The sequence below is a fragment of the Taudactylus pleione genome, unplaced genomic scaffold, assembly GCF_031769625.1.
Source record: "Taudactylus pleione unplaced genomic scaffold, aTauple2 ptg000175l, whole genome shotgun sequence".
NCBI lineage: Eukaryota > Metazoa > Chordata > Amphibia > Anura > Myobatrachidae > Taudactylus > Taudactylus pleione.
Genome location: NW_028284577.1, coordinates 154,312 through 181,102, shown reverse-complemented (window position 1 = coordinate 181,102; position 26,791 = coordinate 154,312). Strand labels below are relative to the sequence as shown.

The 26,791-nt window shown below is 47.3% G+C and overlaps 1 protein-coding gene across 2 annotated transcripts in view; it reads left to right on the top strand.

The window, feature by feature from the left end:
* Positions 1–26,791, top strand: part of TECPR2 (tectonin beta-propeller repeat containing 2) — a 137,684-nt gene that overhangs the window by 49,515 nt on the left and 61,378 nt on the right. For both annotated transcript variants that reach the window (XM_088475650.1, XM_088475651.1), the window contains exons 11-16: positions 1,163–1,336; positions 10,988–11,168; positions 11,759–11,900; positions 17,491–17,731; positions 22,587–22,676; positions 25,240–25,473. In XM_088475650.1, the coding sequence (XP_088331776.1) occupies positions 1,163–1,336; positions 10,988–11,168; positions 11,759–11,900; positions 17,491–17,731; positions 22,587–22,676; positions 25,240–25,473 (1,062 nt within the window). The remainder of the gene's footprint in view (positions 1–1,162; positions 1,337–10,987; positions 11,169–11,758; positions 11,901–17,490; positions 17,732–22,586; positions 22,677–25,239; positions 25,474–26,791) is intronic.

The window sequence follows — 26,791 nt, the reverse complement described above, 5'->3', positions numbered from 1 at the left end:
GATAACATTTCCAAATTTCATTGTTCCCCAACCAATCCCTTAAATATCTCAGTACTGCCGTGTGATTATGTATGTTGTGTTCTCCTACTAGGACTTTGTAATGCTAGAGCGGCCACGTTTCCCCTGGCTGTTCCTGTCGCTCTCATTTGGCTATGCCTGGCAGTGTGGATGGCTGCTTTCCAGTTCATTGTCTCCGTGGGCGTCCCTTCCTCTCCTTGCTGCTCATTGCTTTAGCAGGACTTGGCCATCATTGGCGTATCTCTCAGGTCACTGTGCCTGAGCAGAGCGCTCTTGCTTTCTGGGCCTTTGTCCCTGTGATAGTTGTATTTCACGTCCTGTCTTTCCCAAGCTCTGCTGTTCAGGCCCTGGGCCGAATCTCGCTACGTGTAGTACTATCTCTATATCTCCATTAGGCCTGCATGGGGTGGGGTTCCTAGCTCTGCTTCTTCTAGATGGATTCACTGGGGTGAGGATGGCCGCGATGTAACAATTGGTGACCTGTTAGCTTTTACTTTTATTGACCCGGCATATGTTCAGCGCAGGCTCCAAAGCACAATTAAGTTGTCTCGCCTCCCGGTGACGAGCGTCCTCTGTGGCCAGGCTGTTGCGCACACAGAGCTGCTGGTTCCCCGTTCTTAACTTCTGCTGTTGACAAATTCATTTTTTTTTAGTTGAAGGCGCTAGTTGAGGCGGATAGTTTTGTGCACTAGTTGGCGCATACCCCCCCAGGTGCAGCTTAGGAACATTCCCACGGTATAGCAGTGTCCCCCAGAATGGATGAAAAAGAAAAATTGATGTTTGGTATTCACCATTAATTCCATGTGTCTTAATCCTTCTGGGGAACACTCCATTCCCTCTTTCTTTAGCTCTGTTCCGTGCACTGTAGTAGAGTGTGGTTCTGGCTGAGTGGCCTCTTGTAGCTACCCTATGGGCTTGTTAGGGTTCAGCTGACTTCCTCTGGCCTTAGGATGTAGAGTGCTTGGAGCAAACTTTTATACATATTTAGTTTATATTGTGCGCCTGCTCCTCATCTGTTGCCCCCTACACCCCAAGGTTTGGCAGCATCCCTCGGATGGATTCAGAGAAATGGATGTAACGGTGAGTACCAAAGATCCTCCGGCCATAGGGACATAATGTAACAAGGTGTATTTCATGTCTTCAGGAAACCTGCTGTGGAAGATAGAACAGAAATCGGACAAGGCCTTTGCATGTGGGAAAGTTACTATTAAAGGGAAGAGGCATTGGTACGAGGCGCTACCTCAGGCGTTGTTTGTCGCGCTGAGTGATGACACTGCCTGGATAATCAGAAGCAATGGAGATCTGTACTTGCAGACAGGTATGTAGGTGCAGCGCACATTGTGTGTCTGCTGCGTGTCCTTTACATGTACATAATTGCAATGACTGTCACTAGTTATCATCAGCACTATTACCAGGGATTACTATGGGATGCATTGTTCTATATATAAATAAAACAATTGTAAAACCTGTAGGCACTACATCCTCTAGTTATGTGTAGGAAATGCCTAATTCATATGTGGACGCTGCTGCCATTTTCTCATGGATTGCAATTGCGAAAATATGCTAATTACTTACTCGCCGTCCAGTGCTTAGAGATGCCCACGGACAGCATCTCACATCCGCCACTTGCGCCCAAAACCAGAAGAAACGCAGTTCAGACGGCCATCGCCCTTCCGCAGTCACAGCCGGTCCCCAGACACACAGAGGCCTCTTCTGCTGCCACACACACAGCCGGTCCCCAGACACACAGAGGCCTCTCCTGCTGACACAGACACACACAGCCGGTCACCAGACACACAGAGGGCTCTCCTGCTGCCAGACACACAGCCGGTCCCCAGACACACAGAGGCCTCTCCTGCTGACACAGACACACACAGCCGGTCACCAGACACACAGAGGGCTCTCCTGCTGCCAGACACACAGCCGGTCACCAGACACACAGAGGGCTCTCCTGCTGCCACACACACAGCCGGTCCCCAGACACACAGAGGCCTCTCCTGCTGACACAGACACACACAGCCGGTCACCAGACACACAGAGGGCTCTCCTGCTGCCAGACACACAGCCGGTCACCAGACACACAGAGGGCTCTCCTGCTGCCACACACACAGCCGGTCACCAGACACACAGAGGGCTCTCATGCTGCCAGTCACAGCCGGTCCCCAGACACACAGAGGGCTCTCCTGCTGCCACAGTCACAGCCGGTCCCCAGACACACAGAGGCCTCTCCTGCTGCCACACACACAGCCGGTCCTCAGACACACAGAGGGCTCTCCTGCTGCCACACACACAGCCGGTCCCCAGACACACAGAGGGCTCTCCTGCTGCCACACACACAGCCGGTCCCCAGACACACAGAGGCCTCTCCTGCTGACACAGACACAGAGGCCTCTCCTGCTGCCACACACCCAGCCGGTCACCAGACACACAGAGGCCTCTCCTGCTGCCACACACACAGCCGGTCCCCAGACACACAGAGAGTACCTACAGGTACTTAGTGTTTGGAGTGAGGCAAGACCTCGTCCTCTGGAAACCTATACCAGTCCAATGCTGGGAAGCAATGTCCAGATGAATTGGTACATGAAGACCACTTTGGGGAAGGTTAGGCCCTAAGAAAGAACGTAACTACATGTGTGCACCGCATCAGGACTACATATACATGACTACATGTGTGTGCACCGCATCAGGACTACAGATACATGACTACATGTGTGTGCACAGCCTCAGGACTACATATACATTACTACATGTGTGTGCACAGCCTCAGGACTACAGATACATGACTACATGTGTGTGCACAGCCTCAGGACTATATATACATGACTACATGTGTGTGCACAGCCTCAGGACTATATATACATGACTACATGTGTGTGCACAGCCTCAGGACTACAGATACATGACTACATGTGTGTGCACAGCCTCAGGACTATATATACATGACTACATGTGTGTGCACAGCCTCAGGACTACAGATACATGACTACATGTGTGTGCACAGCCTCAGGACTATATATACATGACTACATGTGTGTGCTCAGCCTCAGGACTACAGATACATGACTACATGTGTGTGCAAAGCCTCAGGACTATATATACATTACTACATGTGTGTGCTCAGCCTCAGGACTACAGATACATTACTACATGTGTGTGCACAGCCTCAGGACTATATATACATGACTACATGTGTGTGCAAAGCCTCAGGACTATATATACATTACTACATGTGTGTGCTCAGCCTCAGGACTACAGATACATTACTACATGTGTGTGCAGTGTGTCAGCCAGGGTGCATGTCTTGCCAGATCTCCTAAGGCTCAAACCCCATGGGCCCAGGATCCAAAGCAGCATCTACGAAGTACCATGAAATCTCATGGATCTCCTCAACCAAAGTCAGCACCTCCGAACTGGCCCTACCTGCCTACGAACCCGTCTCCACTGCTCAGTGGATAAGATGCGTCCAACAGATACCTGTGCCCTAAGAAGAATCTGCTAAGGGTCGTCTCATTTTTCCAAACCGTGCTTTCCATAGTGCCTCAGCATTCTGATTCAAAATGGTGTGATTAGAGAGAGCCTTGCTGTCGGAGTGGCCACCCTAGACATCGACACCCAGGGGAGAGGATAAAGGGTTGGTACCCTATGTGAGATCTGTTGTCAGGTCTGGCTCATGCTGCGCAAAATGTGTCACCCAAATGAAACTGCGAAGGGAAGGAAACCTTCAGTTCCTCCTTCCTCTAATACCAAGAATTGTCGCACAGAACACACGTCTCACGAAATTTGTAGCGGATAGGGTGGCTAGTCAGACACGGGCACCGGTGGCCATTTTCTGACGGACATTGTGCGCAATCATTAGATGGTGCGACCAATGTGCGTCTGACGGTGCGAGTATTTCCACACAGTGGTGGATTAGAGCCGCTGCCAGTGGCCGTGCGAATCCCTTTTGGCTGCCACATTAGCTCAAAGACACAATCGCGCTGCGTAGAAAGACGCAGTCGTGGCTGTGTTAGCGCCCACCTCTGCATCAGGCCCTGAGAGACAATAGTGTAACTAGTATTTCTCTTTCATCCACTAGGGGACACTGGAGGTGCTTACGCTGGGGTATAGAGGCGTGGATAACTGGAGCTGGCACTTTAAATAAATTAGAAGTGTGAAGCTCCTCCCCCTCTATGCCCCATCAGCCCTCAGTTTAGAAAATGTGCCTCATGGAGCTGGTCACTACATGCTGTGCTCCAGCAATACATTGGATTTTATTTTTATTCAGGTTTATTTTTTTTCTACATCTTTTACACTGTATTAGATACCCTTCGCCACCTCTCTAAAGGTGGGGTCTGGGTACCCGGCGCCCTGTTTATTAGAAAAACAGGAAGCAGTGCACAGCGCTTAGACTAAAAGCACTGACAGCTCCTTACCGCCACAGCACAACTCCAACAAGAAGAAGAGTGTGCTGCAGCTGTGAGAGCCTCCGGGTGAGCGCAGTGAGTATTGCTGCGCATTCCCCGCTCCACCCCCGCGACACCCGGCATACATCCCGGCGTGTACATGGCGCTGCTTCATATGTTCCTCCAGTCCCTGCTCGCGGCTTATGGAGAGGGACAGAGGCACAGCGGGGCTGTCAGTAGGCTCCTCCGTTAGACGGGAGCGGCCATTCCCCTCGACTCCCGGCAAGTACATGGCGCTTCTGCTGCGCTGCTACATCTGTACCTCAGTCCCTGCTCGCGGCTAAATGAGAGGGACAGAGGCACAGCGGGGCTGTCAGTAGGCTCCTCCGTTAGACGGGGGCAGTCATTTTCTATAGCGGGCTTGATGAAGGGGGGGTGGAGCCAAAACAGCGCGGGCTCTCTCACTCCACACTAGCAGCACAGAGCTGTTACAAACAGCGCGTCTGCCATGTGTTGTGCTAACTGCCGGTATTCTCTCCCTCCTTAGGCAGAGTGCCTGATTCAGAGCCGGACGCTCTGACCAGAGCGCTCGCTCTGAATCAGGGCCCTCCTCCCTCAACATGGAGCGGCCTCATGGACGCTCGCATAGCTGTGGGTTACCATCCACAGCTATAGCGAGCATCCATGATGATGGTCGCGATGGTCAAGACCATCGCGACCATCGGGCTTGCAACGAGACCCTGCGGTAGGGTCTCGCTGTCGCAAGCCCTGGAGTGATTTTGGCTCTCAGAGCCGAGAGCACTCCCACTGACATCACTACTGATGTCAGTGGGGCCGGACTCAGACGGTAGGCGTTCCCATGGGAACGCCTCCGTCTGGCAGGCACGCCCACCAAAGGGGGCGTGCTGTCAGTCACCATCGACAGCACGCCCCCTTTGGTGCGAGACCCATAACGACGGCTTGGCCGTCGTTATTCGGGTCTCGCGCATGCGCACGACGGAGCTCCCTCCGTCGTGCGCAAGCTCAATTCGGCACCATCGACGCGCTTGCGAGTGTCCTGTGCTCATGAGCGGGTCTGAATGACCCCCAGAGTGCAGCTGCTAGGCTACAAAACCTTTGCTGTAGTGTGCAACTATACAAGGAGCATAGCCCAATAGCTCAATGGGCTAATGCTCCATAACACAGTGTAGATGTCCTGGGTTCAGATCCCAGTGAAGTATCTTATAACAGATTCTCCTGACTACATCCCTGGTACAGAAATCACTGGGGTGTAAGTGCAGGGAATCAAATCTGTGGGAAGGGAGTGGGGTGTACCTCTGTGTGTCCCAAACTTCTGTTTTCAGTTCTGTCTCAGTTCTGATTCTTTTATATGTACAGTATACTGTGACATTGATATACACTCAAAAGGGACAAACAGAACAAAGGTCCTCATTCAGAGCCACTCGCTAGCGGCAGTACGCTCGTTCCGAGCGATGTTCGCACATCTGCGCATGCGTACGGTTTTTAGTACGCATGCGCGAACCAGTCAGTGCGGCCGAAAATCATTTGTACGCAATATAGCGAATGCCTGCTATTTTGAGTGACAGAATGAGGCGTATGTGGGTGGTAACAGGGGAAGGTGCTTGAAAACGGGGAGTGGAGATCCGAACGCAGGCGTGCTTAAAGGTCAAAACGGGCGTTTTATGGGTGTGCATAATTAATACAGCAGCGTCAATGACCACGTCACTTGGTTTTTTTTTAACTCAGAACTGCTCGCAAAATAGCGGTTGAAAAAACCAACCACAAGAATAGCGAGCAGTTCATATCCTGTTCGATGTACTCGATTAATCTAATAAATAGCGGACATGACGTATGGTGCGAGCGGCCAGGGGGCGTTTTTATCAAATAAACGAGCGTATGTTTCGCTCGCTCGTTCAGACTTAGAGGTGTGAACAGACAGCAATGTGCGAACGGATCATTTGCATAGCCACCCCTTGTTTTTGAACGAACGAACGCAAATAGCGAACGGCTCTGAATGAGGGCCAAAGTCTTTAAAGATGTTTGTCTGTTTGAAGTGTAATACCAAACAAGCCGCATGGCACTGGCTCCACGCTATGTAATGCTTGTATAGCAATGATTTCATCTATGGCTATTATTGACTCACCTGCCCCCCACGGCCGCTGACATGATAGGAATTATGACAGACTTGACGTCAGAGTTAAAGTCTCTAGACACCCTGGTACATGTTATGGGTGCAGCGGTATCTGCACCCTCCACTTCCTACTAAAGCGTACTCTAACAGCTGTTCTCCAGCGGAACAGTCGGATAAGTATTCCTCACAACGGAGGATACCGTAGAGTTGAACTGTACCCCTCAAGAGTTAGTCTGCCTCTCCCGGGAAGAGGAGTCCCTAATTTTGGCGGTCAGAAATATCCTTAATTACCTGCGGATATTATTCCTGCATCCCAGGAGTGTGAAATATTCAAAGAGCTCGGCTGTTTTTCCATTCTCAAAATCAGCAGCAGCTCTCAGTGGTTTGGAAACAGCCGAATATGAGGTTCCAAATTCCATTAATGGAGAAGTAGGAAACCTCTCCCAGTAGATGCGTCTGTCTCCCGTTTCTCTAAGAAACGGCACTTCCAGGACCGGGAGCTACTGTACTAAAAGACCTTCGGATCGTAAGATGTATAGTCGGACCTACCCTTGTTACTGCCTGGGTTAACAAGGCTGTGCTTTGCTGGGCTGACTAGTTGATTACAGCTGGACTCTGGTATTTCCAGAGCAGTATTAAGTCTTCTAGCAGAACACATCCGTGAGTCTGCAAGTTACCTGGGAGAAGCTTCTAAGGCTATTAGTCAGATCAGTGCTCGCATATCTGCATCTGCTATTTCAGGCGCAGTGTCCTCTCGTTGCGCTCTTGGCAAGCAGACGCAGTATCCTAGTGTGCGGTGGAGGGTTTACCATTCACTCGTGACATGCCTTTTTGCCTGGAATTGGACTAGCTCCCAGAAGATCTTACACTGGAGGTCGCCCACACACTGTTGCACGTCAACAGGAGCCTAAGCCAGCTGAGAAACAGGTGGTATGACGGTCTTCCGTCCCACCTGGGGTCTCCTGCACTGGAAGCCCAAATGCAAAAATAAAAGTTTGGAACCAGACCTCAGAACCGTGGATTCGCAGTCTCATTTCCCTGGGGTACCGAATTGTCTTCGAAGTCCCCCCTCCACTTTGGTTCTTCACTACAAGTCTGCCGATACCTGCAGACAAGGCCGGGGTTCTACAAGAGGCTATCCAGTCTCTAATAGTATAATTTGTGATAGTTCTGACTCCGGAACATCAACAAGGTATGGGATTTTACTCAAACCTGTTTGTAGTACCCAAACCAGATAGTTCGGTCAAGCCCATCTTAAGCCTGAAGTCCTTAAACCGGTATCTGAAGATGTATAGTTTCAAAATGGAACCTCTGTAGTCTGTCAATGCGAGCTTGGAACCAGGGGAGTTCTTATCCCTGGATATCAAGGATGCCTATCTCTATGTTCCCATTTGGAAACCGCATCTAGCCTTCCTGTGTTTTGCCATATTGCAAGACCACTATCCGTTTCGGGCACTGCTGTTCGGGCTGCTCTCCGTTTTTTCACCAAACTCGTGTTAGTCATGATTGCTCACCTTTGGTCATCTGGAAGTGAACATAATCCCTTATTCAGACGACCTGTTACTCAAGGCTCCATCGGTATCCCTTCTCTCAAGTCATGCCTTACTGTCATATCAAACTCCTAATCCAACACGGTTGGAGAATTAACCTCAACAAACATCCTGTTTCGGAGCGTGCTCCTTGACACGTCATCACGGAAGGTTTTTCTTTCGATAGACAGACAAAGTCCGGGTTATCCGGTTGTTAGTTCAGCTGGTCCTCAGATCAAAGAAGGTTTTCCTACTTCTTTGTCTGCGTCTCTTGGGGAAGATGGTAGCTGCTTGCAAGGCACTACAGTTCGGATCAGCGACCTGCAATCGCAACGGTCAGGGTCTCATCTGTTTCTACATCGTCGGATCCGTCTGAACCCAGTTTCCAAAGTGGCCCTCCTCTGGTGGACACAATCCAACAATCAGTTAGTGGACTGAAGATTCGGAGTGTGGGACTGGATCATTGTAACAATGGATGCCAGCCTTCAAGGATGGGGAACAGTAGTCCTCAATTATGACTTTCAAAGTCGATGGTCTCCTCTAGAACAAAAGTGGTCCATAAATGTGTTGGAACTCAGAGCGATTTACAATGCTCTGATAGAACTAACAGAGTTTCTAAAGTCTTGTCCAGTAAGAGTTCAGTTCAACAACGCGACGGTCCGTCGCTTACATCAACCGCCAAGGCGGGACTCAAAGTTGCATGGCCATGCGAGAAGTAACTCCCATTCTCTGGTGGGAGGAGAACCAGTAGGTAATCCTGTCGGCAGTATTTATCCCGGGTGTGGACAACTCAGTAGCAGATTACCTAAATCGCCAGGATATCCATCCTGGGGAATAGCGGATTCATCCAGAAGCGTTCAACGCGCTGATACGTCGATGGGGGTGTCCTCAGGTGGACTTCATGGCATCACGATTGAATCATCAGTTCCCAGTACACGTGTCAAGCACTCGGAATCTGCAGACAAAGGCAGTAGACACACTGACAGTTCTGTGGACCTACGACTTCGTTTACCTTTTTCCTCCGATTCCACTTCTCCCTCGTCTTCAAAAAAAAAAAAAAAAAAGATAAAACAAGTCGGCCTCTGTCATTCTCGTGGCTCCTTACTGGCCTTTTAAGAAGTTGGTTCTAGGACCTTCGGTCCCTATTGGTAGACGACCCGTGACCCCTTCCTCTGCGCCTGGATTTTCTTCAGCAGGGTCTTTTCGTCCACCCCATCTTAGCGCAACTACATTAACGTTAACGAGGTGGTTCTTGAAACAGATATGTTAAGACGCAGGGGCATCCCAGACTTGGTTATTCCCACCATGCAGCGCGCCAGGAAGCCTGTTTCGGCTGCGCATTATCATAGCATATGGTTTTCTTATATCTCTAGGTGTTCCAGTCGGGGTCTTCCGTCTAGGACTTTTACGCTGTCCCGGTTTTTGTTTTCTCTTCAGACGGGACTGGATTCTGGCCTTCGCCTTAGAACATAAGGGTGCAGGTTTCTGCCCTTCCCAATTTCTTTCAACAGAATTGTCCCTCATTCCTGAGGTGCAGACGTTCCTTCAGGGGGTCTTGCGTGTACAGCCTCTTCTTCTTTTTTTTTTTTTTTTTTTTCTTTTTTTTTTGTACCTCCGATTGTTCCCTGGGACTTAAAAACTTGGTGCTTCTGTTTCTTCAGTTGCCCATGTTTGAACCTTTGGAAGAGGTTGATATTAAGTACTTGTCTTGGAAGATGGTCATCCTCCTGGCTCTAACTTCGGCTCGTAGAGTTTCTGTACTAGGTGCTTTGTCATAAAAGCCACCTTCCTTTGTGTTTCATGCTGTTTGAGCGGAACTCAGGGCGGTAGCCGTCTTCCTTCCCAAGGACGTGTCTGTTTTCCATATCAATCAGCCTATTGCAGCACCGTCATTGGTGGAGGACTCTGGTGATTCTTCCACCTTGGAGGTGGTTAGGGTTCTCCGCATCTATGTTGCCAGGACAGCGTCCCTCCGCAAGTCGTAGTCGTTTTTTGTCCTCTATGATGCCTTTCGGAGGGGTTGGCCAGCGTCTAAGCAGACTCTGGCACATTCGATCAGGTTGCCTATTCATCACACTTATGTTAGTGCTGACCATAGGTCTCTTTCGTCCTTTTCGGCTCATTCCACATGTTCTGTGGGTGCGTCATGGGCGGCCGGTAAGGGCGCTGCTTCGGCATCACGTTTTGGCCGCCTTGTTCTGCAGGTTCCGCAGAGCGCTCCCGCCCGTGGAGGAAAACTTTGGGACGTCCCCAGCGTAAGCAACCTCCAGTGTCCCCTAGTGGATGAAAGAGAAAATGGGATTTTGGTACGTACCGGTAAATCCTTTTCTCTGATTCCACAGGGGACACTGGACGCCCACCTCTGCGCTCTTAGCCTGCCTGTTCGGATTGTTCCGTATGATTTGGTTATTGTGTGTTCTTCACTCCTTTTTTACTCCGCTTGTTCTCCATCTCCTCTCGGTCTTCATTTTCTAAACTGAGGGCTGATGGGGCATAGAGGGGGAGGAGCTTCACAATTCTAAATTATTTAAAGTGCCAGCTCCAGTTATCCACGCCTCTATACCCCAGCGTAAGCAACCTCCAGAGTCCCCTGTGGTATCAGAGAAAAGGATTTACCGGTAGGTACCAAAATCCCAGTTTTTGGATTTTAGGCAGATTGTTTTGTGTAACTATAGGGAAATATTGTTCCACGTTTTACCTTTTATCCTTCGCTATTAGCTAAATGTTATAAGGTTCAAACACTACTTACATTTTTTTTATTTTTATTTTGATTGTGAACAAATGCTGAACCTCTTGGCCTAATCCCTGCCCACCGGACCTGAGAGTGAAAGTCCCTATTGTTTGTGTATGTGTGTATGTATGTATGTATGTATGTATATTTCCTTTTTTGCCATAAATAATGTGACTGCCCTGTATGCCTTTACCAGGCCTCAGTGTAGATCGCCCGTGTGCCAGATCCATAAAGGTGGACTGTCCGTGCCCGTTGTCTCAGATCACAGCCAGGAATAACGTTGTTTGGGCACTTACTGAGCAGCGCGGGCTTCTGTACAGAGAGGGAGTCAGCAGCTTCTCTCCAGAGGGTGAAGTCTGGCAGTGTGACCTCATCAGGTAATATATGCACAGAACTTGCCCCTGTGCCATCGTGCACAACGCCCCTGTGCCATCGTGCACAACGCCCCTGTGCCATCTTGCATCGATTGCAATCCCACTTGTCTGATCTATTGATAAAGGCTTTATTGTTTGTGTCATATCTATTGATAAAATATAGATATTGTCTGCAAATTATGCAATAACATGCTGACAATTATTGAAACTGAATTACATTTGAAATGTCTATTTATAAGGCAGCACAAATAAGTTGTCTTCAAACCGGGCCTCTATATAGCTGACACCGCAGATAGATAAATGTGCTCATATCGTCACTAGAGTAACTACTGCGGCCACTGATCACATGTAATCTGATGTATTACAGCTATTCCAGCTGCTACACTGTAACTCCATATGTGCTCTAGACTTCTCCCCCCTGATCCTAAGGTAAAAGAGCAATAACCTCCGTATCAGGCAATTAGTGATGCCAATCTGTTCTGTGCACTAGGCATAATGCCTCTCCCTGGCGCATGTCTATATAATGGCATGCGCCTCCTGTTACTGCACATGGTGTAGTCCCATTTCCATGCTGTCCCGTTATATTGTTGCAGTGAAAGACAAGCTCTAGAACCAGTCTGTGTAACACTGGGGGACCAAGAGACGGTGTGGACTCTGGACACCAATGGCAATCTGTGGTTCAGGACTGGAGTCACCTCAAAGAGGCCACAAGGAGAAGATGACCATTGGTGGCAAGTAGGCACCTTGTCTTTATAGTACAGAGAACACTCTCTAGTGACCTGACATGTATAAGAGTGACCATGTATATTGTGTATTCTTCCTATAAGCAGAATGATTGCCCTGGCATACGGCACCACTGTCTCTACATGGGGCAGAACTGTATCTAGATAGAAGCTGTGTGTTCTGTCCAGGACCAGAGGAAATAAAGAACTCCTGATTACATAGAGACATGGCTGAAAAACAATCAGAGAAGTTACAAACCTAAAATCAATTTTTTAGGACATTTGCGCGCCAATAAAATAGGCATCTGTAGATGAAACCGCTTTAGCATTGTTGAGCTGTTCATTTGGGGTTTTATCATGTAATCTGTGCTATGGATGAAGAGGTTGGTGCTTCGCAGGGTCATATAGCAGCACGCTATTCTGCGTGACCAGGATGAGGAGTAATCGGAACATAAGGAGGCTGAATGTGAGCATCCTCTGGCAGCAAAGCTAAACCTCTGAAACAAAACAGACAAAGCAGAAAATTGTCCCTTTTAACCACTTAACTGACCATTTTTTTTTTATTATTTTTTTTTAAACCACTCTGAAATTGTCAGGTTTTCTGAGTGAATTAAGTGAGGAACATCTAGTTTCAACTTGAAATTATTTCATTTAAAAAAAAATAAAATTTTTTTTTTATTTCGAACATCGGAAACTCCATCGAAACATTGCGACCATCAATTTTACACCAGTTTCAGGTACACTAGGGGCATGAGGGGGGAAGTTAATTTACTTTTTCCCAGCAGCTGCTAATCTTTGCAGCAGCTGGGTGGAGGGTCCTGCTTTGCTGACCGATCAGCAGTGATCGGCAGACACGGGGAGAGGGAAGCAGTGGGGACCGGAAGGCCCCTCTGGGAGCAGCAGCTGCGGCAAGATTCTCTTCCTGCAGCCGCCCTTATGTTTATCTGACTGGTCGAAATTTTGCGACCAGAGCAGATAAAGAACTACCTGGTGTGGTCGGAAAATTACGACCATACCAGGCAAGTTTTTAAAGAAGAAAGAAGTTGGTCTAAACCAGGGGTAGACAACATAAGCACTCTAGCTGCTGTGGAACTACACATCCTAGCATGCCCTGAGAGTTTTGCTGTTAGGGAATGCTAGGATGTTCCACAACAGCTTGAGTGCAGCAAACCTGCAGAAAGGAAAGAATGAGGCACGTAAAACTGTGAGGCAGATTTGCCCTGGCGTTCGCAACCAACCAATGTATGCATTCCAGAGATTTTGATAGATGATCATAGTAACCAATTTACAGGCCTTAATCCTGGCCTAGATCACCGCCACTGAGTATCCTCTGGATTTCAGTACCTGGGTCTCAAGTGCAATCCCGCCAAAGCCAGACGTGGCAAATCTGGATGTAGAAATGAACCTTGAGTGAAAATATCTTACTAGAGAGGTAGATGCCGAGGAAGACCCACCAGCATAGACAACAGGTTGATCTATCCATGCCCTTCTCAGCCTGTGGCAGTGAAAAGAACACAAGCCCTCTCCCTCCAGATGCGCTGTTGAACCCGAGGTATCATGGTGATCGGTGGAAATAGGTGCCCCAACTGACAATGCCCTGTAACACTGAAGCTTTTTGTTCAAACTGGAGGCTGTAAGGCAGTGGTTCCCAAACTTTTTTCAATCACGGCACCCTAGAGTATTAGCATTGTTTTCACGGCACCCCTAAAGTTAAGTTTGTTATTGAGTAATTCAGAAAAAAAATGTAGTAAATTGTGCTGACCTGTCAACCTTGCGTTCAGTTATGTGGTGGTGGACAGGTTTACACTTCTGTTTTTTCACATATTTACATTACATTGACCATAAATAATTTGATGCTGGATCACCAACCTGAGGCACCCCTGCAAGTGTCCCGAGGCACCCCAGGGTGCCCCGGCGCACAGTTTGGGAACCATTGCTGTAAGGTTGATATCTGGAGAGCCCCAGCATTCCACAATCAAATCGAATGTCCCCTGATGGAGCTTCTACTCCCCAGGTGAACCCTGTTCAGGCTAAAAAGTTGGCCAACTAATTGTCCACCCCTTGGATGAAAATGGCCTTAAGACTCCTGATTCTGCCCTGCCAGTCGATATATGCCACTGCTATGGTCTTCTCCGTCTGGATCCGGAGAGGACATTCCACAGAAACCCCAGTGCCTGGGTCAGCATAGTGAAGACTCCCCTCAATTCCAGAACATTGATAGAGAGGGAAGTTTCCTCCCTGGAGCAAATGCCCTGGATGTCGCAGAGTAACAGCCCCCCCCCAGGTCTGTCATGACCAGGGTCTAGTATCAGTCTGAGAACTGGCCCCCTCTTGATAGAGGAGGCCTGTGAAGCCACCAAAGAAGAGACTGATGTATCTGAAGGTGTAGCTTGAAGAACTGCCTGTCCAATATTAGATCCAGCTTGGACCAATGGAACAGGATCAGGTGTTGGAGACCTCTGGAATTATATAGTGCATGTGGATTGGCTTTGAAAGGAAGACATCATCTTCCCTAGTAGTCACATGCACCTCCAGACAGTCACCCAATGCGAGAAAAATAGCTCCCTTACCAGAGACTGCAGGGATGCAAGCTTGTCTTCTCTGAGAATTACCCATTGAGCGAACCGTGCTCCTCTAAGGTCTTTACTACCACCTGCAGATGAAGAGTGAGCTGAGAATTAGATTGTGCTTTGACTAACAAATCGTCTAGTTAAGGAATATCAGTAATGCCTTGAGTTCACAGCAAAGTGACCATGCTAATAATTTTTTCTGTCCTCCATTGAAACGATGATAGAGTCCATTTTAAACAAGTCCACCTGAAGACGAAGGTACAACCCTCTTGAGGTTGAGGATTAGCCAAAAAGATATATGTCCTGGTTTTTGAACCAGTTAATGGTTGGAAGAGAACCAAAGTACCTCCTGACCCTGTGGAACCAGAGCAATAACACCGGATGGCAACAGTGAGGGCACTGCCAGCTGCAAGGCCACCCGTCTAACCGAGTCTCCTCGGAGTGAGGTAGCAAAAACTCTATGCGGTTGAGGACATAAAGGAAAAAACTAATTTGCAGTTTGAGGCTGCAAATATCCCGGCGCTCAATGCAGAAATAAATAGTATAATCAGTGCCAGCTGCAAGTAATGGGAGTTTGGTCAGAAACCCAGAGACAATGGTCTCCACAGCAAAAAGAAAAAACAAATCTTTACTACGCTAAGCACTTCTGGTAAATTGAAGTATAAATATCTATATCTGGTTTGCTGTCTGTTAATAAACAGGAGGCTTGATGTAACATAAAATTAATATTTTAATAAATACAATCCACATATAAAACAACAAAATTGCAATCGTGCACATGAATAAGGATAGATCCTGTAGATAACTGTAGCGAGCATGTAATTCTCTTACTGTGATGCATTGCTATAGGAGTTTAAATAGATGACATTTATCTGAGGTTCCACAGCACAGTGTTCTAAAATGCCACTAATGTAACAATGTGGCCTTAAAAGTAACAATTAGATTCCAACGAGGAGATGGTCTAAACAGCTTAGTTCCGCTGCTTGTATCACATTCACTACTGGCGTCCCAGTGTGAAGTGAAGTCACGCTGGAGAATAAGAGGTGGAAAGGGGGAAAAATATATATATATACCTCAACCCCTGGATCCACACTGTTGTCCGTCCAGGCTCAGCCTGTCTATTTGCTGTGAAGCCGCGGCTGAATGAGGCCGACTGCCGTGCAGCGGGGAGACCAGAGCTGCCTGTGGGGCGGTTGCCGTGTATCGGCTAGCAGTAGACTCCAGGAATGAATGGTTACTTTGTAGAAATCATCCCGAGTGCCAAACGGCAAGTTGTTTAGTGCTGTGAAAAAACCTCAGATGCCTGGGTGATGACGTCAACCCGTTTAGTCCCGCAAAGCATCGGGACCTTCTCAAGAATATCATATATATATTTTTCCTCCTTTCCACCTCTTATTCTCCAGCATGACTTCACTTCACACTGGGACGCCAGTAGTGAATGTGATACAAGCAGCGGAACTAAGCTGTTTAGACCATCTCCTCGTTGGAATCTAATTGTTACTTTTAAGGCCACATTGTTACATTAGTGGCATTTTAGAACACTGTGCTGTGGAACCTCAGATAAATGTCATCTATTTAAACTCCTATAGCAATGCATCACAGTTAGAGAATTACATGATCGCTACAGTTATCTACAGGATCTATCCTTATTCATGTGCACATGATTGTAATTTTGTTGTTTTTATATGTGGATTGTATTTATTAAAATATTAATTTTGTTACATCAAGCCTCCTGTTTATTAACAGACCGCAAACCAGATATAGATATTTATACTTCAATTTACCAGAAGTGCTTAGCGCAGTAAAGATTTGTTTTCTGCGGTTGAGGACATGCTAGGTTATAGGCTGTACCCTCAGGAAATAATATCACTGACCCAAGTCGCCCGGAACTAGGCGCCCAGGAACTGATGAAGACTGACACCTACCTCCTGGAGTTCCCGGAACATGCCTGGAGACCATCATGCGGAGGACTTGGCTTGTCTGGTTGCCATAGACATGTGGTCCTGAAGATCCCCCTCTCTTGGGCCCCAAATTGTCACCTGGACGATGGAACCCGAGCATGCCCAATGAAGTGTGAGAGCCAAAACCTAGGGGTTTTTGCCTTGAAGCAAAAAACGGAAGATAAGTGCTGTACCTCCTGTAGTTTGTGAAATGATACGGTCCAATTCTGGACCAAACAGCAACTTGCCCTAAAGAAATAATTGTTTCCAGAATTTTCTTAAGCTTCAGATCCAAATGCCATGACGTCAACCACAAGGATAGTCTGGCAGAGACTGCCAAAGCTGACACACCTAAGAGCACAGAGGCTGCGTCCAAAGATGTGTGATCTGCTTGGCATTGTTCAGCCTGGAGAGACGCTCTGACATATCCAAACCAGAAGGCCGGTCTATCCAACTATCCAAGGCATTGTTTGCCCATGCCGCGGCCAAAACCGGCAGTAGGGTGCTACCTGCAAGAGGCAATAATGATTTTAGAAAATACTCTAATCGTCAGTGGAATCCTTCAACGTAGTGAAACTGGAGGTAAGAATAACAGATGCTTTCATCAGTCTAGCAAAAAGGGTATATACTGTCCTCTTCTGGCCTGTAATGCCCCCTTACCTGCAAGGCACTGCCAGAAGTAGGCTGTGGTGGGTGCACATTCTGGTACAGGGGTCTTTGGTGCAGACATAGAAATTGGGACTCAGCACACCCGCGGGTGTCTGGTGTTCCCCCAGGGCCTACACGGAGTGGTCTGCGGCAGGAAACCGTGCCGGCACATATGCATGCAGCCTATTGATTCATTAGGGCCCATGAATGTTGGGGAAGAAGCTAGATCATGGTGAATAGATAGGCTTCATCCTTACGTTGGGTCAGCCTGTAAATCTCTGCCCCCCACTTGTGAGCTTGAAGCCTCTGTCCCGTCCCTTTCTCCAGCTTCATCATCTTCTGCTCATTCTAATAGAGCTTCATTAATATGATAGAAAATGTATAAGTCTGGCTGTGACGGAGCCGCAGTCCTATTGTACCATTTATTATTTGTGATGTTTTACAGGTCAGCATCACAGATTATGTGGTCTTCGACCATTACACCTTATTTCAGACTCTCATCCAAGCCACACAAACGGTGGCCACGGTTGCGCAGGCACCTGTAGAAAGAGTGGCCGACAAACTCCGCATGACGTTCTGGTCGCAGCAGTCCCAGTGTCAGCCCAGCCTACTGGGCGTCAACAGCAGTGGGGTGTGGATCACCTCCGGCAAAAACGAGTTTCACGTGGCCAAAGGAAACCTGATCGGTGAGTGCCCTGTTTGGCGTGTGGTCGTTACGCTCTTGACATCAATTTTTCGAACCGTTTCAATCACAAAAGGGTGCTCCCGGACCATTTGTATCACCTCCATTCTTCCTACTTTCCTACGTTCCCTGCCCTCCTCCCACTATTACCCACCACTGTGCCCCCTTCAGCTAGCGTTCTCCCTGGTCAGGCTGATCTAAACCAGCAGGCTGGTTTCCACATACAGACGTGTATAAGGGCACACTTAACCCCTTCAGGATATGAGCAGACCCTGTTTCCCCCTCCCCGGGAATAATTCCGGTGACTTTAGAAGTAAGTAGTCCTTTCGACATGACGACCCTGTCAGCATTGTGCATGTCATAGGTCGACATTATGGTATCAATATTCTGAGTGTCTAAATGTTGTATCACACCTGAATGTGGATGTATCATAGGGAGCAGAAAGGGGATAAGCTGCACCAAAATTTTGTCTAGACTATATGGTTATTAGGAGAGAACCCCTAATTTGGAGGCAGTCACTGGTTGTATTGGTACACTTTAGTCTGTAGGGGGTGCTACTTCCAACCTAAAATAACATGAATCAGTATGTGAAGAGGGAAGGTCTCCTTTATAATACTAGCAAGCGCTATGTTTATATCTTATACTGTCAGTCATTTCCTTATTGTGTGTGTTCATGAACTATGGCTATTATAGAGAAGGCACATTTCGTAATTATTATGTAGCTGTGCTATCTTCCAAGATATAGGCAATATGGTATATATTCTGTAATCAGTATTGTGAGATGAACAATCTATATTGCTACAATAATTATATTAGGTTGTTGTTCGTGTTATTTCAGATGCTTCAATTATTATTCTGTTATTTGTAACATTGTGAAGTACTGATTCATAGTATCTGCAATGTAATGTAACAATCTATCCATCTATCCCAGTATATTGCTCTAGAATGTATCACACAAATAACAGAACTGAAACAACCCAATGTAATTATTGTAGTAATAGAGATTTCAGCGATTGTCTGACAATACTACATTGCAGAAAGTACAGTATATAGCTGCTTGTCTGTATGTGGGAAGATAACACGGCGACATAGTAACTACGACCCCATCAGTACGGAAGTCGCCTTCTCTGCTATAATTCATGAACACACAATAAGAAAATTACCGTCCATGTAAGAAACACAGCAGTTGTTATAAAACGTATTTTTCTTTCTAATTTACACGCTATTCTATATTTTTTTTATTATATTTCACTGGTAATTTTTCTATATGCTATTTTAATATTCTAAAAGAGATCTGGGGGTATATTTACAAAGGTTTGATTTTGTATTTTGTTCGATTTTGGTTCGATTTTCTTAGAGGGGATTTATTAAAGCCCAATCGAATGTCAAATCGAACAGAAAAATGAATTTAATTCAAAATTGCATTTCTGCAAAACATCGATTTTTTTTTTTTTCCCATAGAAGAAAATAAGATCCCCTCATTTACTAACTGTCCATTTGCAAATCGAATGTAAAACGAACTCATAATCAAGCTTCAAATCCCCAAATGAATAGAAGTGCTTCTTACTTTCCATTTTAGCATGAGCAGTTCTATTTGTCACAGATGCATTACCCCCCCCCCCCCCCCCCCCCCAATAAAGGAGCCCAGGGCTATCCCCGGCACCCCTGGGCGGTGGGTGCCGGGTTGATTCTGTAAAATGTGTGTAAAAATATAAGTGTCTATGCCAGTAGAACTGCAGGTCCCAGCAAGCCTCCCCTGCATGCTGGTACTTGGAGAACCACAAGTACCAGCATGCGGGGCATTAAGGGCATGCTATTGCGATAGCGTATGTAGATGGCAGATTGTTGCGTACTGCGCATGTGTATGCACCGCAGTGAGCGAATCAGCATGTCGATCGCACTGCAATCACTCACGCCGGTACAAAGCCATCACAGATGGATGGATGGGATGTCAGCGTTTGGGGATGGTGACAGGGGAGTGGTTGGAGAAACACAGGCATGTCTGTCCATTTGAACGCTGTTGCATGGGCGTGCATAAATCAGCCACTGTGACGGTATACGCAGCTTGTGTACTCACTGCGAGCTACGAGATTAGCAATATCTGAGTACGGTCAGGGCTGCGGTAATTGTGCGTGAGGGGCCGATGTTACTCCATGTGCCTGATGTATACACAGGACTGTGAGGTATTACGGATGTGAGAATTAGTGGGTGTCTCTATGCTGGCTGAGCTGTGGCTGATGTTATAGATCAGTGTTGGTTAACCTTGACACTCCAGCTGTTATGGAACTACATAACCCAGCATGCACTGCTACAGTTTTGCTATTAGGGCATTCTAAAACTGTGGCAGGGCATGCTGGGATATATAGTTCCACAACAGCTGGAGTGTCAAGGTTAGCCAACACTGTTATAGATGTATACGCAGGACTGTGAGGTATTACAGATGTGAGATAGCAGTAGTGGATGTCTATGCTGGCTGAGCTGTGGCTGATGTTACTGATGTATACACAGGACTGTGATGTATTACAGATGTGAGATAGCAGTAGTGGGTGTCTATGCTGGCTGAGCTGTGGCTGATGTTACTGATGTATACACAGGACTGTCAGGTATTACGGATGTGAGATAGCAGTAGTGGGCGTCTCTATGCTGGCTGAGCTGTGGCTGATGTTACTGATGTATACACTGGACTGAGGTATTACAGATGTGAGATAGCAGTAGTGGGCGTCTCTATGCTGGCTGAGCTGTGGCTGATGTTACAGATGTATACACAGGACTGTGAGGTATTACAGATGTGAGATAGCAGTAGTGGGTGTCTATGCTGGCTGAGCTGTGGCTGATGTTACAGATGTATACACAGGACTGTGAGGTATTACAGATGTGAGATAGCAGTAGTGGGTGTCTCTATGCTGGCTGAGCTGTGGCTGATGTTACAGATGTATACACAGGACTGTGAGGTATTACAGATGTGAGATAGCAGTAGTGGGTGTCTCTATGCTGGCTGTGCTGTGGCTGATGTTACTGATGTATACACAGGACTGTGAGGTATTACGGATGTGAGATAGCAGTAGTGGGTGTCTATGCTGGCTGAGCTGTGGCTGATGTTACTGATGTATACACAGGACTGTGAGGTATTACAGGTGTGAGATAGCAGTAGTGGGTGTCTATGCTGGCTGAGCTGTGGCTGATGTTACAGATGTATACACAGGACTGTGAGGTATTACAGATGTGAGATAGCAGTAGTGGGGGTCTCTATGCTGGCTGAGCTGTGGCTGATGTTACTGATGTATACACAGGACTGTGAGGTATTACAGATGTGAGATAGCAGCAGTGGGTGTCTCTATGCTGGCTGAGCTGTGGCTGATGTTACAGATGTATACACAGGAATGTGAGGTATTACAGATGTGAGTTAGTAGTAGTGGGAGTCTATGCTGGCAGTGCTGTGGCTGATGTTACAGATGTATACACAGGACTGTGAGGTATTACAGATGTGAGATAGCAGTAGTGGGCGTCTCTATGCTGGCTGAGCTGTGGCTGATGTTACAGATGTATACACAGGACTGTGAGGTATTACAGATGTGAGATAGCAGTAGTGGGTGTCTCTATGCTGGCTGAGCTGTGGTAGATGTTACAGATGTATACACAGGACTGTGGGGTATTACAGATGTGAGATAGCAGTAGTGGGTGTCTCTATGCTGGCTGAGCTGTGGCTGATGTTACTGATGTATACACAGGACTGTCGGGTATTACGGATGTGAGATAGCAGTAGTGGGCGTCTCTATGCTGGCTGAGCTGTGGCTGATGTTACTGATGTATACACAGGACTGTGAGGTATTACAGATGTGAGATAGCAGTAGTGGGTGTCTCTATGCTGGCTGAGCTGTGGCTGATGTTACAGCTGTATACACAGGACTGTGGTATTACAGATGTGAGAAAGCAGTAGTGGGGGTCTGTATGCTGGCTGAGCTGTGGCTGATGTTACTGATGTATACACAGGACTGTGAGGTATTACAGATGTGAGATAGCAGTAGTGGGTGTCTCTATGCTGGCTGAGCTGTGGCTGATGTTACTGATGTATACACAGGACTGTGAGGTATTACGGATGTGAGATAGCAGTAGTGGGCGTCTCTATGCTGGCTGAGCTGTGACTGATGTTACAGATGTATACACAGGACTGTGAGGTATTACAGATGTGAGATAGCAGTAGTGGGTGTCTCTATGCTGGCTGAGCTGTGGCTGATGTTACAGATGAATACACAGGACTGTGAGGTATTACAGATGTGAGAAAGCAGCAGTGGGCGTCTCTATGCTGGCTGAGCTGTGGCTGATGTTACAGATGTATACACAGGACTGTGAGGTATTACGGATGTGAGATAGCAGTAGTGGGTGTCTCTATGCTGGCTGAGCTGTGGCTGATGTTACTGATGTATACACAGGACTGTGAGGTATTACGGATGTGAGAAAGCAGCAGTGGGCCTCTGTGCTGGCTTTGGGGCGCCTCTGTGCTGGCTTTGGGGCGCCTCTGTGCTGGCTGTGCGATTGCAGTCATTAGTATATTTTCGCAGCAGGTCTGTGTACGTAATCGCTGCCGCACTAGCGATGTGTAATGAATCAGGCCCAGTGTCCTATGTTCTAGAACCTATTAGGAACATATTCCCTTCCTGACCCCTCTCAGCAATGAGATTGATCTCTCTGTTTATTTGCAATTGGTCATTGTGACCCTAAATACGAATGTCACATCTTTGCATTTCTACATTGGCTGAAACTTTTATTGGTCTTTGTGCTGATATTAAACCTGGATTTACCAATAACTGTTCTAATTGTTCTTCCAGCACTTCTTACATAGGCCGGTTTATGTCTTACAGGCACCTACTGGCACCATATTGTACCTCGAGGCACAGCTTCCACCACCAAATGGATCAATGTCTTCGCTTCTGCTTCCCCTAGTGGAGAAGGTGTGTAACTGCAAATGTCTCTTCTCCCAGGATTGGGGATTATTATACATACTAACCAGGGGGGTATTCCTGAGTTTTCTCCATGAGCTGTAGCTGCTATGGTCACCTCATGCTATGTCTGCCAGATGTGCGAATGTCCCTCACATGGAAGTCAGTTTGGTTCCTTTTCAAAAGTGCAAACCGCGTCACAGCGCAATATTTTGGTTTTGTTCATGTCAGCGCCTGTTTTTGTCTGTATGTGCTTGTATTATGGAGAGCAAATGGCGTTTGCATGGTAACGTAGTCTGCCCATGTGTTCATATGCGGGAAGTTCGGCTGATCAGTGACTTAATGCAGGCAGGGAGCAATCATCTGCCTCGTTCCCTCGCCACCTGCAAATCCTGAGCATTGTGGCACAGGACATGAATATGTGCAGTTGTGGAGAGGGAATTATGGGTGGGAGGTGTTATCTGGGCAGCGGATTGTGGCAGCGTATGGGAGGCATTACACCTTGTCAGAGCTGGTCCTATATTTCTGTCTGTACCTTATATAGGTCACTGCATTTATAGGCATGTTTTACCAATATTCAGACCAAACTTTAATACGCACAAAAGTAAAATGAATTATAGATGACGCTGATGTGCGCCCATTACTAACGTAAGATATGAAAGTGGCAGGGACGAGCAGCGCCCTGAGATTACATCATATACTGTTTATGGAAAAGGTGGTCCTAAGGCTGTATTCCTGCTGGACTTGTGCAGGCGGAATTTACAGGGACCGTTATAAAAAGCATGGTGTGCGGAAACTTGTTATTATTCTGTGCGAGGGTGTGACAGCTGGGAGGGCATACTGGCATTGTAGCTGATGCACTGCTGGGAGGGCATACTGGTATTGTAGCTGACGCACTGCTGGGAGGGCATACTGGTATTGTAGCTGACGCACTGCTGGGAGGGCATACTGGTATTGTAGCTGACGCACTGCTGGGAGGGCATACTGGTATTGTAGCTGCCGCACTGCTGGGAGGGCATACTGGTATTGTAGCTGATGCACTGCTGGGAGGGCATACTGGTATTGTAGCTGATGCACTGCTGGGAGGGCATACTGGTATTGTAGCTGATGCACTGCTGGGAGGGCATACTGGTATTGTAGCTGAGGCACTGCTGGGAGGGCATACTGGTATTGTAGCTGAGGCACTGCTGGGAGGGCATACTGGTATTGTAGCTGAGGCACTGCTGGGAGGGCATACTGGTATTGTAGCTGACGCACTGCTGGGAGGGCGTACTGGTATTGTAGCTGATGCACTGCTGGGAGGGCGTACTGGTATTGTAGCTGATGGCACTGCTGGGAGGGCATACTGGTATGTAGCTGATGCACTGCTGGGAGGGCATACTGGTATTTTAGCTGAGGCACTGCTGGGAGGGCATACTGGTATTGTAGCTGATGCACTGCTGGTAGGGCATACTGGTATTGTAGCTGAGGCACTGCTGGGAGGGCATACTGGTATTGTAGCTGAGGCACTGCTGGGAGGGCATACTGGTATGTAGCTGATGCACTGCTGGTAGGGCATACTGGTATTGTAGCTGAGGCACTGCTGGGAGGGCATACTGGTATTGTAGCTGACGCACTGCTGGGAGGGCATACTGGTATTGTAGCTGAGGCACTGCTGGGAGGGCATACTGGTATTGTAGCTGACGCACTGCTGGGAGGGCATACTGGTATTGTAGCTGACGCACTGCTGGGAGGGCATACTGGTATTGTAGCTGACGCGCTGCTGGGAGGGCGTACTGGTATTGTAGCTGATGCGCTGCTGGGAGGGCGTACTGGTATTGTAGCTGATGCACTGCTGGGAACCAGAGGCTCCATTCATTTGCCGTAGATACTCCATATAATATAGAATGCACATCCTGTGTGTGTGTGTGTGTGTGTGTGTGTGTGTGTGTGTGTGTGTGTATATATATATATAATATATATATGGGAAGTAAGTCTTGATAAATAGACCGACGCCCCAGTCTTCGTCACGGGTTTGCAATTCTCCGGGAAGCGATGATGGAGTCTTACACAGAGGCTTGCCGAGTTATGTGTTAAGAGATTAGACAGGAAGAACTGGTTTGCTGTGCTTTGCTCTTTCAGCTTTTTGTCCTATAGATCAATACAGTCATTGGCTAAGAGCTGTGGGATAAGTCTTGAGTTTTCGCCTTCACACTAGGATTACCATTGTTTCTTTGCTAGCTCTTGTGTGCATATGTAAATCGCCCACTGAACTCATTGTGCAGCAGTTTATCTGTGGATACAATTAAGTAGGAAAACCAATACAATCACTACACACCTCGCCGCACGTTATGTGTGTTATATTTAGGTATAGAGTGTGTCTGTGGAGAGGGAAGAGTCTATTTTGTTTTGCCTCTTTTTCTAAACTGTGCTCCACAAGGTGTGTTTATTTATACACATTATCAGTCCGTGCAGAGTTATGATTAGCAATGGGGTAATTGACAACGAGATGCACTGTGGCGATTTATTCCAGTGTAACCAAATGTAAGCGACCAATCAGCAGCATCATGCTTCTCATCATCATTTCTGCTTTTAGGAAACGTCCTGTGGGTATCACAAAGCAGGAAAGATCTGTTCTGTCTGAGTGACCTGACCTCCCCGCATAGACCCTCCACAGTCCAGCTTCCCCCCGACACTGAGGTGATACACATGTCCGCCTGCAGGGATGCCGTGTGGGCATTGGATAGCCAGAGTGGCGTGCTCATCCGCACTCTCTCCAAGTCATGCCAAACCGGAATGCATTGGACGAAGCTGGACCTCTCTCAGTTGGGTAAGCTACAGAAATCCTCTACGGTCCTGATGTGCACTACAAGTCACCCTCTCTACCCCTACTGATGGTCATATGGTACCTGTAACTTTATTATAGTCACCCTCTCTAGCGGTACTGATGGTCATCTTGTACCTGTAACTTTATTATAGTCACCCTCTCTAGCGCTACTGATGGTCATCTGGTACCTGTAACCTTATTTTAGTCACCCTCTATAGCGCTACTGATGGTCATCTTGTACCTGTAACTTTATTATAGTCACCCTCTCTAGCGCTACTTATGGTCATCTGGTACCTGTAACTTTTATCATAGTCACCCTCTCTAGCGCTACTCATGGTCATCTTGTACCTGTAACTTTATTATAGTCACCCTCTCTAGCGCTACTGATGGTCATCTTGTACCTGTAACCTTATTTTAGTCACCCTCTATAGCGCTACTGATGGTCATCTTGTACCTGTAACTTTATTATAGTCACCCTCTCTAGCGCTACTGATGGTCATCTGGTACCTGTAACTTTATTATAGTCACCCTCTCTAGCGTTACTGATGGTCATCTTGTACCTGTAACTTTATTATAGTCACCCTCTCTAGCGCTACTGATGGTCATCTGGTACCTGTAACTTTATTATAGTCACCCTCTCTAGCGCTACTGATGGTCATCTTGTACCTGTAACTTTATTATAGTCACCCTCTCTAGCGTTACTGATGGTCATCTGGTACCTGTAACTTTTATCATAGTCACCCTCTCTAGCGCTACTCATGGTCATATGGTACCTGTAACTTTTATCATAGTCACCCTCTCTAGCGCTACTCATGGTCATATGGTACCTGTAACTTTATTATAGTCACCCTCTCTAGCGCTACTTATGGTCATCTGGTACCTGTAACTTTATTATAGTCACCCTCTCTAGCGCTACTCATGGTCATCTGGTACCTGTAACTTTATTATAGTCACTCTCTCTAGCGCTACTCATGGTCATCTGGTACCTGTAGCTTTATTATCGTCACCCTCTCTAGCGCTACTGATGGTCATCTGGTACCTGTAACTTTTATCATAGTCACCCTCTCTAGCGCTACTGATGGTCATCTTGTACCTGTAACTTTATTATAGTCACCCTCTCTAGCGCTACTGATGGTCATCTTGTACCTGTAACCTTATTTTAGTCACCCTCTATAGCGCTACTGATGGTCATCTTGTACCTGTAACTTTATTATAGTCACCCTCTCTAGCGCTACTGATGGTCATCTGGTACCTGTAACTTTATTATAGTCACCCTCTCTACCCCTACTGATGGTCATCTGGTACCTGTAACTTTATTATA